The sequence below is a fragment of the Pseudocercospora fijiensis genome (genome assembly GCF_000340215.1).
Source record: "Pseudocercospora fijiensis CIRAD86 unplaced genomic scaffold MYCFIscaffold_3, whole genome shotgun sequence".
NCBI classification, from domain to species: domain Eukaryota; kingdom Fungi; phylum Ascomycota; class Dothideomycetes; order Mycosphaerellales; family Mycosphaerellaceae; genus Pseudocercospora; species Pseudocercospora fijiensis.
In genome coordinates, this window is record NW_006921534.1 from 5,938,173 (window position 1) to 5,952,461 (window position 14,289).

Sequence of the window (14,289 nt, forward strand, 5' to 3'; positions counted from 1 at the left end):
TTAAGCTCGCGGCTGTGGTGGCAGTGGTGTGCATTATTTAGATAGGGAGAAGGGAGGGTATGGGAGTGTCAGGCAGCTCGCGTGATGGCAGCACAATGCGACATTACATTATATTGGCTGAAGCAGCGGCTGCAGATGCGGGCATGCCAGGCCAGGCAAGGCGCTGGGATGGGATGCAGTCCGGCGTGAGGGCGAAAGAGGCCAAGCTACCAGTATTCTAGTTCTACCCGATGTCCGACAGCTCGCGCCTGCGGGAGCGGGTGCGGCCGCCGCCCGCCGAGCCGTGGTGCAGAGTTTCTCGTGCGCAAGCGGAGGCAGCGGCAGCGGAGGCGCGCGTGCAGCGCTGTCGCCCTCGCCGTCGCCGTTTCACGCTTGCAAAAGAAAGTGGCCTCACGCGAGCGAAGCTAATCTCGGGGCAAGGCAGCAAAGGATTATGATGCAAGCAAAGGAGGCAGCGGGCCGCGGCCACCACTGGGCACTGGGCAGTCCACAGCCTGCAGCGTGCATTATTGCATCCAATGCATGTCGGCGGCGCGTCTCGGGAAAGGCTCCCGTCCAGCAGGAAATCGGCCCTCGTCATCGCACCTCGGCCTGCTCCTTCCTCCCGCTCTGCATCCTCCACCCTCTATGGCCCTGACCGCGAATCGGCCCAATCGAGCATCGCCAAATCATCCTGCCTCGACAATGTGCATTGCATTGCATTGCCTTGCCGCAAGGCACGCCGCGCCTGCCAACCAGCACAACCAGGAGTAAACGAGCACGCCAACAGCAAATTTGACTTTCAACACCCAACCCGTCCCTTCCTCGACCACCACCGCTCAACGCCACATCCTCTACGGAGACATGCAGCCAAACGAGCACGCCAACAATCCTACGCTGGACTCCTTGCACCACACTTGTTCAATGCCTCATTATTCACTCGTAATCCATGCAGACACGCCTTGTGAACAACGAAGTTCATCGTAAGCCTCACATATCGAAACCCGGTCGCTGCAGCCCTCTCCCCTTCTTCTTCACGCCTGTCGAGAAACGAGCACGCCAACAATTGTGCAATCATGGCTGTCTTCCCCTTCCCGCAATAAAACTTAGGTTTGCCAGCCGAGCAACCATCAGAAACAACCACGAGCCTTATCTGCAGCTTGAGCGAACACGCTAATCATTAGTGCAGATGTGCCAGCACGAGCAGTATCGGCGTGGTTACACACAGGGAGTCCGCAAGGCAAGGCAACCTTTGAAGCCGCGAATGGCTCATCATCGGCATCTCCACAGCGCAAGACGTGAACGAACAGACCACTTGAGACGGCATGACATGATGATACCGGTGTACATCGAGCACCATGCCTGCTACGCGCCTCTGTCTACGGCTTGCGAGAAGCACAGCAATCCATGCCTCGGGCCCAGATCCTCTGTGTCATCATATCAATGCACCCTCGCACCCACGGCTGCCAAGGCTTCCACGGCTGATCACAATCATGCATGCAAGTAGAGGCGAGCCTCATCTGTTCTGGATGTCTGATCCTTCTCGACCCAGAAACTACCACGTGGTCCGCAATCCGTCGCGGAGAGACGGGCCACTTCCTACAGGCAGGGAAATGTCGTCCCTGCAGCCCAGCAGTATACACTAGTGCTAGCCTAGCTCCATCGAATGCACCGTTATGATGACGAGGAATGACGAGGAAAGGGTTCACGTCAACTCACATTGCTGCCCAAACGATGTTGATCATGGCCTGCTCAAATGGACAATCATACAACAAGAGGTGTCAGGCGTGAACTACTGTATATCTGCACGAACACGATCCGACGAATTCAGGATCGGCAACGTGACGGGACAGTGCACCGCACCGCACCGCACCATCGGTAAGAAAAAGACAACTCAGCCCATCTGCAGCCAGACGAGAACGCCATCGAATCCTACAGGTTGATGAGGAATTTTGCTTCTTGCATGCCATGCCATGCGCTGCGCCGCAGAAATGCGTTATGATCGAACTCAATCTCATGCCTGTCATACACGAACGATTGGGTCAAATTTTCTGACTCGCTCCACGCCACGCCTCCCTCTATTGAACAAACATACCATACATATTTTCTCTCACCCACACGGAGGCACATATATCCCGACTGTGTTGCATGTGTCGTATTTGCCTGCGCTTCGAAAATGCAACACGAGAATCCTTCTAGAGTCTAGACCTTACCTGACTTACATATGTACATCGATAAAAGTAGTGTATGTATCACACCTATACCTACCTTACTGTACCACAACCTTTCTATCGCACAATATGTATTATATACGCATCACTACTCCAAAAGCGTGCAACAACCCTATTAAGCGAAAAAGCAACATCCCCTATAAAAACTCGTCGCTATCCGGCGTTCGTCGGCTAAACAGGGATCAACCCCTATAGTATCCACTTAGTTAGCATATAGAAGCCGCTCTGCAAGTAAATAAACAGGCCTTAATTAGACTCGGTTATAGGCGCGTTAAACCCCTTCGAGTAGCTTAGCTATTACCGCCGCTATCGGCCTCTATATACGACTTAATTACCTTTATATTTCTAAACTCAATCCTGCTAAGAAGCATATAACAATAGCGAGTTTCTAGGCCTTCGTAGAAGATAGTTATAACAACGATAAAGGTAATAATTAGCTAGATATGTCTACTAGTTTAATAGACGACGATAAGTTAGATACTAATTAGCTAACTAGAGGAAGAGAGCCGATATTTAAGAAGGTAGGAGAACCCCTACTAAGCGGTGCAGATAATAAGGGTTTAGTAGTCGTAGAAGGGGATAATAAGGTCGAGGATATAGGGGTAGATAGTAGGGCAGGCGGATTGTATTATCTAAAGGATAGAGAGATTAACGAGGGTCGATACGAGCTACTAACTAGTACCTCTTACCGGCGGATAGTTAACTTGCCTAAAGAACTAAGTAACCTAAGTAACCTCTCGTTACTAGATAATATCTAATATCGCTTCTTCTTACTCTTCTAGACTAATAAGGTTATAGACCGACTAGTTAAGTATACTAACGAGTATACTAGTAATAAACCGGATTTTAAAAAGAGCGATAAGATCGTCGTTTCTAGCTATCTATAGAAGCCGGTAAACAAGCTAACAATACGGATCTTCGTAGGTATTATTATCTATATATCTGCAATCTAAATAGCCGATAAGAGCGACTACTAGAGGGACGATAGATACTAGCCGCTATATCCTATTATCGGTTATATAAGCGAGTAGCGCTTTAAATAGATTAAGGCGGCTTTATAGTGCCGGAATAATACGCTCTCGTTAAGTAGAAGAGGCCTACCTACCTAGACCTAGATATTGCCGCTTACTAATATATTGCGTAGCAAATTCCGCGAGGTAGTCGTACCTAGTACTAATGTATCTATCGACGAGAGCATAATCCGTTTTACTAGTAAATCTAGATACGTTGTTATAATACGAGGTAAGCTAATACTAATCGGATATTATATGCTTTGCCTATACGAAGATAGGTATATATATTCCTTCTTATTCTCGAGCCCTCGGAAGGCATATAAATAGGAGGTAGAAGATCCGGATTCTATCGCTTCGAGGGTCGCTAAGCGGCTAGTAGTAATACTAGAGGTTCTTACGGACGCCGAGAAAAAGGAGCGACAAAAGGAGAGTAATAAGAAGCGCCGCGAGCGCGAGTCTCGAGGGCTAGGCGGTATTAGTTATAGTAAATACACTAGATTATGTTTAGTATAGAACGTAAGGAAGGAAAGTTATATAAGCGCGGCCTGCGTAGACCGTCTATCCGAGATAACCGAAAGCCTAATCGTATCGCCTACCGTCTCGCTAAGCGCTAAGCTAAGCTCCCTTTAGTAAGCTATTCTTCGACTAATCCTATAACTTCCTTTCTAATAGCACTTCTTCTATATATTTATAGACAATCTATTTAATAACGTACTATTATTCGCGATCCTTCGATATCTCGGTATTACGGCGACTAGAACGGTACGATCGAGTTTACTTTCGTAGCTATAGCGAGGCGCGACCTTCGAGAAATTAGGTATTTTAAAAAAGGATAGTACTAGGTAGAAATCGATATACCTAGGGCTAAATCGTAAGATAATACGGTTTCCCTATAATATACTGCTTTATAAGGCAATATATAGTATAGTAGCGATTATCTAGTAGGATAGGAACCTCGTCTAATTCCTTATAACGGGCTATCGACCTTTCGAGAGAATATATTAAACTACTATACTAGCGCGCCCGTTTACTAGCATTATGCGGCGACAAAAGATCGGAAGTATCCGCGCTTACTAAGCGTAGATCTCGGGCGCACTTATAGGCTAGGGTCGCTACGTGCTTAGCGCTAAGCCTCCTCGGCTTCCGCCTTATACGCGCTTCCCTTTTCTTAGCTGCGGCTCTGTAGCTAGTTAGCCTTAGCATACCCCGCACCCGTATATGCAGCCGAGCAGCTAATAAAATCTTCTAATGCCCCGTACCCGAACGTATAGCCGAGCTAATAAAATCTAATGCCCCGTACCCGAACGTATAGCTAAGTATCTAATTAGAATTGCGTCGCAATCTAACAAACAAACAAACCTATAAGCTAACCCCTCTAAGGCAGGTGCGCCTATAGCCGAGTCGCGCGCCTAAGGCAATTAGGCATCTCCGAAGCCGCGTCTGCTAAGGATTAGCCTAGTCGGCTAAGAACGCACGCCGAGAATCGAACGCGCGACCTTAACCTATAGACTATAAAGCGCGGATACTATATCAAACTACTATACTAGCGCGCCCGTTTACTAGCATTATATAGCGACAAAAGATCGGAAGTATCCGCGCTTACTAAGCGTAGATCTCGGGCGCACTTATAGGCTAGGGTCGCTACGTGCTTAGCGCTAAGCCTCCTCGGCTTCCGCCTTATAGAATACTACGGCTTCGTACCTACCTTCGAGCTAGAAACAACGCCTATATCGATAAGCACGTACGACTATATTAGAATACCGACGGCAAGCAAGAGATATCTCTTCTAGAGGTCGCTACCCTATATAACGACTATATAGGTAGCGTTAATATATATAACTAGCTACGCTATTATTGCTCGATATAGTATAAGTTACGGAAGGGTTAGCACCCTTTATTCTATTTCCTACTCGACGCCGTTATTATTAACTTATTTATCCTTCTACGAGGTAATAAGAAGTAGACTAAGGACTAATAGTTTACTTACTAACGCGACTTCCGTATAGCGCTCGCGTAGCAACTAGTCTAACTTAGTTAGTAAGAGATTAATAAGAAACAGGCTATAGAAGCGGCTATAAGAGCTTAGCGTACGCTAACTCCTCCCCTGCCTCGAAATAATAGATAGTTTATCTCCGGCTATATCTATAATACTAGCGGCTCTCGATCTAAGCGCTATTAGCTTAAGAAGGGTAGTAGCTTGCCTACGGCCGAAGAAGCACGTCGTCTCGCTCGTAGTAGCAATGCTATATATAGCTCGAAGGCTATTCTTCTACGCTAGCGTTGCTATCTCTATAGGCTCGTATAGACCGCTTAGGGCTATAAATAGTAGCCTCTCGATAAGAAGGACGAGTACTAGATAATATACGCTTATTAATATTATAGACCTATAGCCCTTTATAAGGCCTGCGATTTAATATAGTATAACTAGCCTAATCTATAGCACTTCTTCGAGAACCTAAAGCGGCAAAGTAATACTTCTTCGAGCGCCGCTAGCGGTTAATAACCGTCGCTATTGTCTCTAAGTTTAACTCGTAGGCCGTACTTAAAGCATACTGCTACTTTACGAGCGAGGCAACGGTCTCTTCTAACTAACTAACCTTTAACTAAAGTGCCTTAAACTCCGCCCTCTTAATAACTATTGCCTTACTTCGAGAGCCTTCTTTAGCGGAGCTAGTAACTACTATAGGCGACTCCGTAACCTCCTTTTTAACCTCCTTCTATAGGAGGTTTATATCTACCCTTAAGTCCCTTACTGCCTCTACGAGCCGGTTAACCTTAGCTATAAGTAGACTAATATTAAACTACTTCTTAAGTAGACTCGGCGGTTTAATTAGTGCTAGAAGTGTGTCTTTACTAAGCTTATAGCGACTTAGTCGATAGTATATACGAGACAGGCGAGACTCGGTTAGTAGCTAATTAGTTATTAGAAGGTCTTAATCTACGGTTTATTGTCTATATACCTGTCTCGGTAGCGTACTTAGCGCCTCTATTGCCTTCTTCTATACCTTTACTTACGAAGGTTTACTATAAAACCTTTACTAGGGGACGACTCGTAAAAGTGTCGGCTTCCTAACCCTAAGCTCCACTACGGCTAAATCCGAGACCCAATCGGACAGTATCGCCGTTCTACTAGTGATGTAATCTACTATAGAGCTACACTACATTTAGCATCAGAAGTAGAACCCGACAAGGGCAGAGCCAGGGTGGGTGTTCGACGGACTTAACCACGGACTTCGTTAAGGGGATGGAACACATTCCTACATTTGAGCATCTGAAACAAGTGGTGACGACATGACATGATCTTTGGACGAGATTACAGTAAAAAATCTAATGCTTTTTTTTTGGCTTCTTCCTCTCTCTCTCACCTCGGCTGCTTTTCAATTCGCTGCAAGAGTCCATCCATCACACCACGACGCATGGGCGTGGTTGGGCTACGATGTAATACTAACTTAAGCCCGTCACTATGCTTGACGCCTTCTAAACACCAAAAAAACAAAAAGGATAACGCCAATGCACATCTCTTTCTCTCTCCCCCCCTCTCTCTCTGTCTCTCCCTTGCTTTATGTATCTTGTGCCGTTTCACTTGGCTTTTGACGCTGCGACAGAAAAATTTCCCTTGCTGGGGTGGGGGGTTTCGAAACGGAACGGAGTGAAGATCGAACGCTTGCGGGAGAACGAATACCGGACGCGGACGTGGGAATTTTTCTACATGATGATCGCAGGAGCTGGGAAAATTTGTCAGTGTTGGTGCGCATGTGAATGGCGGTGGGCGGGTTCGCTTACTCTCAACGTTGGCTTTAATGCTCTTGTGTGGCAGCACGGATGCGCCGTTGCAGTAGATCTCATCACCAATGGAAACGTCGTCTCCTAGTACTGACACGTTTTCCATGCGTGCCCATCGGCCGATTGTGCTGTTCCAGCCAACGATCGTGCTCTTGATCCATGCGTGCTCCTTGACCTTGCTGCCCTGCAGGAGCACACTTCTTTGAATGCGCACGCCATCTCCAATGACTACGTTCGGTCCAATGACAACGTTGGGACCAATTTTGCAGTTCTTGCCGATCTTGGCGGACGGGTCGATCATTACGTTTCCGCCGTGCACGTAGGGCTCCGAGGTAGGCGTGAGCAGTTTGCTGCCCTTCTTGGTGAGAGAGGAGAGGTAGAGGCAGGTCCCGCTGAGGAAGTCCTTGGGCTGACCAACATCCATCCAGAAGCCGTCAAGATCGAATGAGTGCAGCTCGCCATCCTTGACCATGGCGGGGAAAGTCTCCTGTTCGATCGAGGTGGGTCGGAGCTCGATGCGCCTGAGGATTGACGGGTTCAAGATGTAGAGACCGGCATTGATACGGTTGCCGACGAACTCGACTGGCTTCTCGACGAATCGATCGATGCGCGATGGATGGTCTGGCTTGTGCACAATCACACCATACTTGGAAGGCTCTTCAACCTTAGTCACCACGATGGTCCCTTCCTGGCCGTGCTGCTTGTGGAATGCAGCGAGGTCGTTGAAAGGGTACTCGCAAATGACATCTGAGTTGAGAACGAAGAATGGTGTGTCATCCTTGCCCAGAATGCGCTCCGCAAGCTTCAACGGTCCCGCAGTGCCCAATGGCTCCGTCTCGACCGAGTATTCAATGCGCACGCCGTATTCCTGCTCGTACTTCTTCAGCGCCGCTGTCATCATCTCCGGCCGGTAGTTGACCGCAAGCACGATGTCGGTTACACCCGCTGCGGCAAGCGCTTCGATCTGGTGGAGGATCATGGGTCGGTTTCCAAACTCCACCAGGGGCTTGGGGAGCGTGAGGGTGAGAGGTCGCAGGCGAGTACCAAAACCGCCGACGAGGATTAAAGCTACATCGCGGTCAGCGACTGAGGGCGTACGCGCATGTGTGTAGGTGCTTTGCGCCTGTGCATACCCTTCATGTTGAAAGTTTGTGTCGAGGGGGCTTTCTGGGGCGGTCAATGTCGCAATCGCAGAACCAGCTGCTGTACCTGTATCTACTGTCGTTGTCGAGGGGGTGCGAGCGAAGGTGTTGGATCTTGCGATGGAGTACAAGACCAATGCCACAGCAAACTACTGGAGTGAATTGAGGTCAATGTTTATTAAAAAGTGTTCGAGGACGTGGAGCGGGCGGGCAGGGCAGGGCAGGGCAGGGCTTCCATAGTTTTGGACACGCAACGCAGCGTCGCAGCTGCGAGGCGGCTCAGGGTCTTGTGATTGGCTCACCGGCCGGCTTCTCACTTGAAAGCGAATCACAAGCCGGAGCCAAGCCTGTCTCCTATTCTTGTTTCGTTTCGAGAAGATCTGCTTACGTCCTCATACTACTACGAATACGACCATATCCTTCACATACCTCCGTACCTAGCCTCCGAACAGGTACAAGCCTCGTGACCGCTACTGGGCGATTCACGGGCTTCGATAGTCCGCGCCACTTGATCGTCTGGACTCAGGAGTCGAAAACGAGAAATGGCGAGATTTGCCCTTCCGCCATTCAGATTTCATGTTAGACTACGCTGGCCACGTGTATTCCATGAAACTCTGGTTGGGTTTTACGAGTTGCCATTCTGTGGCAGCTCGCAATACACCTGGAAATCCCATCCATCTCCGGATGAATTGTGACATGGACCCTATCTTCTTGAGCAGGTGGGAAGAAAATTCCCAGACTCCCAGAGGACAGCCAGTCTTCATATTCCAGGCATACGACTTCAACAGATGTCCAGCAAATTTATCGAATGATTCCTGCCGCCGCAATAGGCAGTGAGATGCAAAGCACGAAGGACTGGAGCTTGGCCTTGTTTGGTGAGTACAATTCGCAGCCGACGACTGCTGCTTCATTGCAGGAACAAATTTCATAACCTCTGCGAAACGACTTGTCTCTATGCCAGAGTATCTCTGATTGAGAGGTATTCGAGGCAACACACAGCCAGTAAAAGTGAATGAAGACAATGGCTGCCTCGAACTCGTGTGAAGTGATGAGACGCTTGTCTTAAAACTTGTCATTCTCCATTTTTCCTTCGAGGTCCCCTCTACATACTCTCTACAACATATATAACACTGAATATTCTAGGACTTCTCCTCACCATTTCCCTAACCATAGAAGCAGCGAGTAGCTATGGGTAATGCAGGCTCAAAGGTCTGCGAGACCGAGAAATTCGAGCAGCATCAGCAGAGTTTTGCAAGAGCAAGCGAGACTTTCTCGCAAAAACGACCACACTCACCAGGATTTGATCTAATCCAAGATGCCCAGCCTACGCCCAAACGCAATCGGCCCAATGATGATCGAATTGAGGAAGTACGACGGGACCTCGTGCGACGTTTCGAGGCTTTGAGACCACAAGCTAGCGCCCAGGCTGCTCAGTCAATCGAGATTCAGAAGAGAGCTGTTCGAGTTGGCTCGGGTGAAGCAGGATTTACCTCAGAAGAAGAACAGCCATCCTCACCTTCTTCTGGCGCCACTTTTGGTCATTCTGAACTCGCTGACGTTGCAGCCGAGCAACCAAAAAACTCAACTCCATGCGTGGCGTATTCGAGGTCTCCATCGCCTGAGTTGCTTGCACCCCAGGTTGATGACGGCTTTGGCTATGGTTGGTCAACCCGCCATACGAACGCTGATCTAGCAGAATTGTCGAAGATCTTGCTGCTAACAAACGACTGGCCGGACTATGCAACTGCCTTTCGTAAGTCGGCACAGCAGGAAGACGATAGCGACACATTTGCGAACAACGAGCAGCTCACTCGCAATGGGCTAGGTATCAAGTTGGCCATTTCAGCTTTAAGCCAAATTGATCTCAAGTCTGACATAACTGGGTCAGGTTCTGCGGAATCCAAGGCTCTAGAAAACACAGCGCTCAAACCTGACGATGCTTCTCTGCAATTGCCGAACTCAAGTGGAGTCGATCAAGCTTTTGACGAGCTTGACACTGCGCGCCATAAAGGCGATACAGTCAAAGCAAAAGTCTTGGCCGCTCCCAATCATCTTACGAGTTCGGACAGGCAGATCGCATTGACAGGAGTATGGCAGAGGTATGATGGTTCACAGAGCCCGCCATTTCCCAGATCGCAACAAAATTGGTCTCCCAACAACCACCATAGCTGGAAATCAACATGGGAATCGCTTCGGTCGGAGAGATGACAGCCATCAAATCGAGTCTTCCTCGTAAAGTCAGCGAGAGCACCAGGAACTTAAGGCAACTCATGTTGGTTAGAAACTGTTTTCTAGGTCAATGGTCAAATGACAGGTGCAAAAATATATGGTCGTTGCTCGCCGCGATACCTACACTTCCAAAGGCTAAGTGAGTTCTCTGGAGAAGGGTATAAGCTGTGGATATTGAGATCATTGTTAGGAATGCTATTCGATGTTTCCAGAACAAGCAAAGGTCTTAAGGAACATTTTATTGCTGATGGAGTTCGGCAGCAGGCTGGAATAGGAATTTGAGCTCCTGTATGGGACCATGAGGCTGTCATAGTGGACAGGGGAAGCTTCAAGCTATGTTTGGAGATCTGCGACATGTTCTCAGCCTGACGGAGAGCGAATGCATGAGAAGTGTTTTCGAGTCCGTTCACTCACATACCTGGTGGCCTCGCTTTCACGACACCTGAAGAATAATTGGATATGGAGAGATGCCGGCCTTAATCAAGGCACGCGGGCCTGGTACGTGTAGTGATTTCATCCTCCCACATAGAGAGTAGAAACATCATGTCCCGATCTCGTATAATGTAATCTCCCGCATACATCCAAGTCCAGCAGAATGACAGCAGCGAAACCTAAACCAAGCCGTCGAATTCAACAACGCAACCTCCCCTCCCTCCGCCCCATCTGAAAATCAAAAACCGTCGTCCCCTCCCTCCAACGATCCCGAATTTCCTCCAGCGCCTGCACTCCCGTCAAACCCTTCACCGCCTCAATCACCCTCCTCCCACCTCCAGCATCCTCCTCATCCGCATACCTAGAAATCTGCACAGAAATTTTCCTCCACTCAACAACTCGCCCTCTCCTCCCGGACTCCACAAGAATAATAGCCTGGATTGAATTTATTTGCTCAACAAGTCTCTCCACATCCTCAAAATTCTCGAGCCGCACCGTAACATCCCAAATTCTCACCCCTCGTAAAAATCCCACGTCTTCCACACGTCCGAGTTCAAGGCCTTTGATCTCTGTCGGTGATCGATATCTTCCGTCAATATGTATCCGCACCTCTAAATTCTCGTGGAAAATTTTCGAAGCTTCGGAATGTAATTTTTTCGAGGTTCTGAGCAGAGGGAGGGCTGAGGAGCCGCATTTTTTCAAATTTTTGCCCAAGTTGTGGGGACGGTGGGTGAAGGGTTTGTAGATTTTGCCGTCGACTAGTGTTAGGAGGAGACCGTGCCAGATGCAGTAGGCGTGCGGGTCGGTGCAGGTGAAGGCGTGAGTGTAGATTTGTTCGCGGAGTTCTAAGGGGAGGGAGAGGAGGTTGGGGTTGGGGTTGGGGTTTGGGTGCATGGTGGATTGGATTGTGTTTGAAGATGGAGGTAGGATGGAAGGTGAAGTTGGGAAGGAAGGTGCGAGGGCGGGGCGTGCACGCCTGAGGTTTCCATTGGTCCGTCGTACAAGATATCTCTACCTTTTTGTGATGCGGACGACACACATCGTCTGCAATTCAATGCACTCGCCACGCTGAGCAGTATGGATTGTGAACTGTGTTGAGTGAGCAAGAAGCTGGGCGGTATGGGTCGTAACCAATGTCTCCTGGCTCTCTAGAAGGCAAAATTGAGAGCTCTGCTCCTGTGTCCTGGAGCACGTAAGGTTTCCAAGTCCAGGAAACTGCAATATAGTGCCATGCTCCGGGACACCAAAAACTTGAAGTCACTTCGTGATTCCTCCCAAATTAAGGCTCCGCAAGTGGCAGCCGTAACACCCAGATATAGTCCCGAAGGCTGTCAACCTTGCGTAGTGCTCTGAGCCAGGGTAAGGCTAGCAGAATACATTCTGACTACCACATCTTCCGAGTGACAGATCTTTCCACGATGCTGTGGTGGCATCCCCCAGCTTCCGTCTCGGCTCCCGCCCTGCCATGATTCGTGCTCTGGTCCGCATGTAGAAATGTTGGAAAGTGTTCGGACTATCAGAGATTGGCCGCTATCTCAGAAGATCGGGACGAGCTCAGCGGAGGAATTGTGCACACCTTTCTGTGGAGTAAATGGGCTGGTAAAGGGTTCCACCCCCAAAGATTCTCGAGATGAGGCTTTTGGTGCTCATAGAAGACCAGCCTGTATGAATCCTGAACATCAGGCTTAAAGTCGAGATGTACGGGGCTGGGGTTTCAATATGCCAGCAGTTCCCAAGTCTTGTCGAAATTGTCCTCGATCATCCCCTCCTCGTAGAAGCCATCATCGTCGTCGGCAAATTCGCCAATCATCCAAAGGGTACCCGAGATTAATCCTTGGATTAACCATAGCATGTCTTCCTCAGTCAGGTCGAGGAGTGCAAGAATCTCGGCCTCGGATATGAAAGACATTTTTCGTAGGAGGTGTACAGGGAAGAAGAAGGAGGTCGTTGCCGTGAGGAGTGGAAATGCCAAGGAACGCACGGGCCTGATGTTCTTGTTGCTCTCTGGATGAGATACTGTTGTAAAACAATCTATTTCACCTTCCACGAGCAAATATATGACCCATAGCCGTCAATATGAAGGGTATTATACGAACTGGTACCGATTTACCAAACCAGATGGCTACGATGTAATACTGTTTGCGGTGCCTTCACCCCTCGATCCCAACCAGACCGAGTCGAACCGCGTCTGTAATTTTCGCATCCCCGTACGACGTTCACTCGAAGAAGCACCTGGACAGTGCTATTCATGGAAAGAGCTTGAGGGTGTTACGGGAATGCTCTCTGAGAGATGCCGAGCTGCGTGAATTGTTACCCAACACACATACGCAAGCTCTGACAGCAGGCCTTCGTGGAGTTGGAGCGGTCAGGCGCAGCGTTCGTCCAGTATGCAAAGAGACAATCTTTCTTGACTTCGCTATATGGAATACTCAATTAGGAAGACCATATGAAGCCCTACCGATTCCGGCGCGCGGTCTTGAGTGCGCGCAGGTCAGATTCGTCGTGAAACCAAGAAGGATTCAGACGCGTGCTATTCCCGGGCACCATGAGCTTAAAGCCGGCAGGCACAAACCCTTATAACCATGCGAATTGGGTCTTCTTGAAGTGCTGACAATCCGACCTGCTTTGGCTGGTTGCAAAGATTTTGAAAGCTAGGCTGAAGACATCATGTTGTCGAGAACATCCAGGCTGAGTGCTTATATGGGATTTCATGATTCAAGGAATCTTCAATGCTGATCACTCCCAGATCGCTCATGTCTAGCGATAGACCGAAAGGCTCCAAGCATATTTCTTAACAATGTTCGTTGGCCAAATGCGAGTTTACCCAGGTGTGTTTGATAGTTCGACTGATTGAGCCAATGCTGACCACGTACAGCCGATCAATTGCGCAGTCGCGAACACGAAAGGTCGACTTCGAAGTGATGCAGGATAAGAATCAGATTCTTGCAAATCAACGCCTCAGTCGACCCACTGCACCGCATCTGAGCATCTCCCGACCTCAGATCAACTCCTTCCTCTCGATATCGATGCGCATAACGGGGTCATTCATGAGTGGAGGCATGTACCTGTTCGGGTTCTTCTACCTCTTGTCGTCTACGCTGGGAATCGATATGTCTTCGGCTGCTCTGGCTTCTGCGTTCGCATCTTGGCCAGTCATAATGCAAGCAGCGACGAAATTTGTCGTTGCGTTCCCCTTCACCTTGCATATCTTCGGCTCACTCCGATATGTGGCCTTCACTTTCGCAAAGGGGATCAAGAGCAACAGGAACGTCGTCAGAGTTGGCTGGACGGTGCTGACATTGGCGGTCACCACGGCTCTAGGGCTAGCGACATTGATGTAGCAGGGTTAAGCTTCAAAAAGAGGATCACTTCGAGAAGTGAAAGTGAGGCCATTGACGTCTACATTCAAGTTCAGGAGCAATCACATGCTGCACGGCTCACTTTCGAACGCTTCAATGCTCCAATGCCTGTCATCTCACG

At 49.0% G+C, this 14,289-nt stretch overlaps 7 protein-coding genes across 7 annotated transcripts; 4 read left to right on the forward strand and 3 right to left on the reverse strand.

The window, feature by feature from the left end:
* Nucleotides 1–59: 59 nt before the first annotated feature.
* MYCFIDRAFT_174000 (uncharacterized protein) lies at nt 60–1,143 on the forward strand (the record flags this gene model as incomplete). Its single annotated transcript, XM_007927428.1, has 6 exons — nt 60–212; nt 242–501; nt 548–686; nt 717–943; nt 968–1,061; nt 1,099–1,143. 6 exons carry the CDS (start codon nt 60–62, stop codon nt 1,141–1,143), a joined length of 918 nt encoding a protein of 305 aa, XP_007925619.1.
* A 25-nt stretch (nt 1,144–1,168) lies between these two features.
* Nucleotides 1,169–2,405, forward strand: MYCFIDRAFT_174001 (uncharacterized protein; the record flags this gene model as incomplete). Its single annotated transcript, XM_007927429.1, has 8 exons — nt 1,169–1,193; nt 1,220–1,277; nt 1,300–1,323; nt 1,373–1,541; nt 1,565–1,614; nt 1,667–1,917; nt 1,969–2,311; nt 2,390–2,405. The coding sequence occupies 8 exons, from the start codon at nt 1,169–1,171 to the stop codon at nt 2,403–2,405; spliced, it is 936 nt and encodes a 311-aa protein (XP_007925620.1).
* Nucleotides 2,406–6,508: 4,103 nt separating this feature from the next.
* MYCFIDRAFT_88680 (uncharacterized protein) lies at nt 6,509–8,328 on the reverse strand. Its single transcript, XM_007927430.1, has 3 exons — nt 8,140–8,328; nt 7,007–8,074; nt 6,509–6,948 (listed from the first exon to the last, which is right to left on the reverse strand). The coding sequence occupies exons 1-3, from the start codon at nt 8,144–8,146 to the stop codon at nt 6,929–6,931; spliced, it is 1,095 nt and encodes a 364-aa protein (XP_007925621.1). The 5' UTR covers nt 8,147–8,328; the 3' UTR covers nt 6,509–6,928.
* A 1,008-nt stretch (nt 8,329–9,336) lies between these two features.
* Nucleotides 9,337–10,356, forward strand: MYCFIDRAFT_174003 (uncharacterized protein; the record flags this gene model as incomplete). Its single annotated transcript, XM_007927431.1, has 1 exon — nt 9,337–10,356. The coding sequence occupies one exon, from the start codon at nt 9,337–9,339 to the stop codon at nt 10,354–10,356; it is 1,020 nt and encodes a 339-aa protein (XP_007925622.1).
* A 30-nt stretch (nt 10,357–10,386) lies between these two features.
* Nucleotides 10,387–12,489, reverse strand: MYCFIDRAFT_174004 (uncharacterized protein; the record flags this gene model as incomplete). Its single annotated transcript, XM_007927432.1, has 13 exons — nt 10,387–10,405; nt 10,461–10,572; nt 10,613–10,786; nt 10,820–10,852; nt 10,880–10,988; nt 11,021–11,040; nt 11,076–11,818; nt 11,847–11,853; nt 11,877–12,024; nt 12,054–12,069; nt 12,119–12,174; nt 12,201–12,343; nt 12,384–12,489. The coding sequence occupies 13 exons, from the start codon at nt 12,487–12,489 to the stop codon at nt 10,387–10,389; spliced, it is 1,686 nt and encodes a 561-aa protein (XP_007925623.1).
* Nucleotides 12,490–12,523: 34 nt separating this feature from the next.
* MYCFIDRAFT_174005 (uncharacterized protein) lies at nt 12,524–13,564 on the reverse strand (the record flags this gene model as incomplete). Its single annotated transcript, XM_007927433.1, has 8 exons — nt 12,524–12,825; nt 12,857–12,931; nt 12,964–13,041; nt 13,082–13,107; nt 13,133–13,237; nt 13,268–13,359; nt 13,391–13,460; nt 13,491–13,564. 8 exons carry the CDS (start codon nt 13,562–13,564, stop codon nt 12,524–12,526), a joined length of 822 nt encoding a protein of 273 aa, XP_007925624.1.
* Nucleotides 13,565–13,688: 124 nt separating this feature from the next.
* Nucleotides 13,689–14,063, forward strand: MYCFIDRAFT_7820 (uncharacterized protein; the record flags this gene model as incomplete). The annotated part of the gene is made up of 1 exon (XM_007925990.1): nt 13,689–14,063. A coding segment is annotated over one exon (375 nt), but the record flags the coding sequence as incomplete, so codon positions are not given.
* Nucleotides 14,064–14,289: the final 226 nt, after the last annotated feature.

Coding starts and splice junctions, on each gene's coding strand:
- MYCFIDRAFT_88680 (XM_007927430.1), bottom strand. Junction 6,949..7,006: donor CATTAAAGCCAACGTTGAGA/GTAAGCGAACCC, acceptor AAATTTTCCCAG/CTCCTGCGATCATCATGTAG.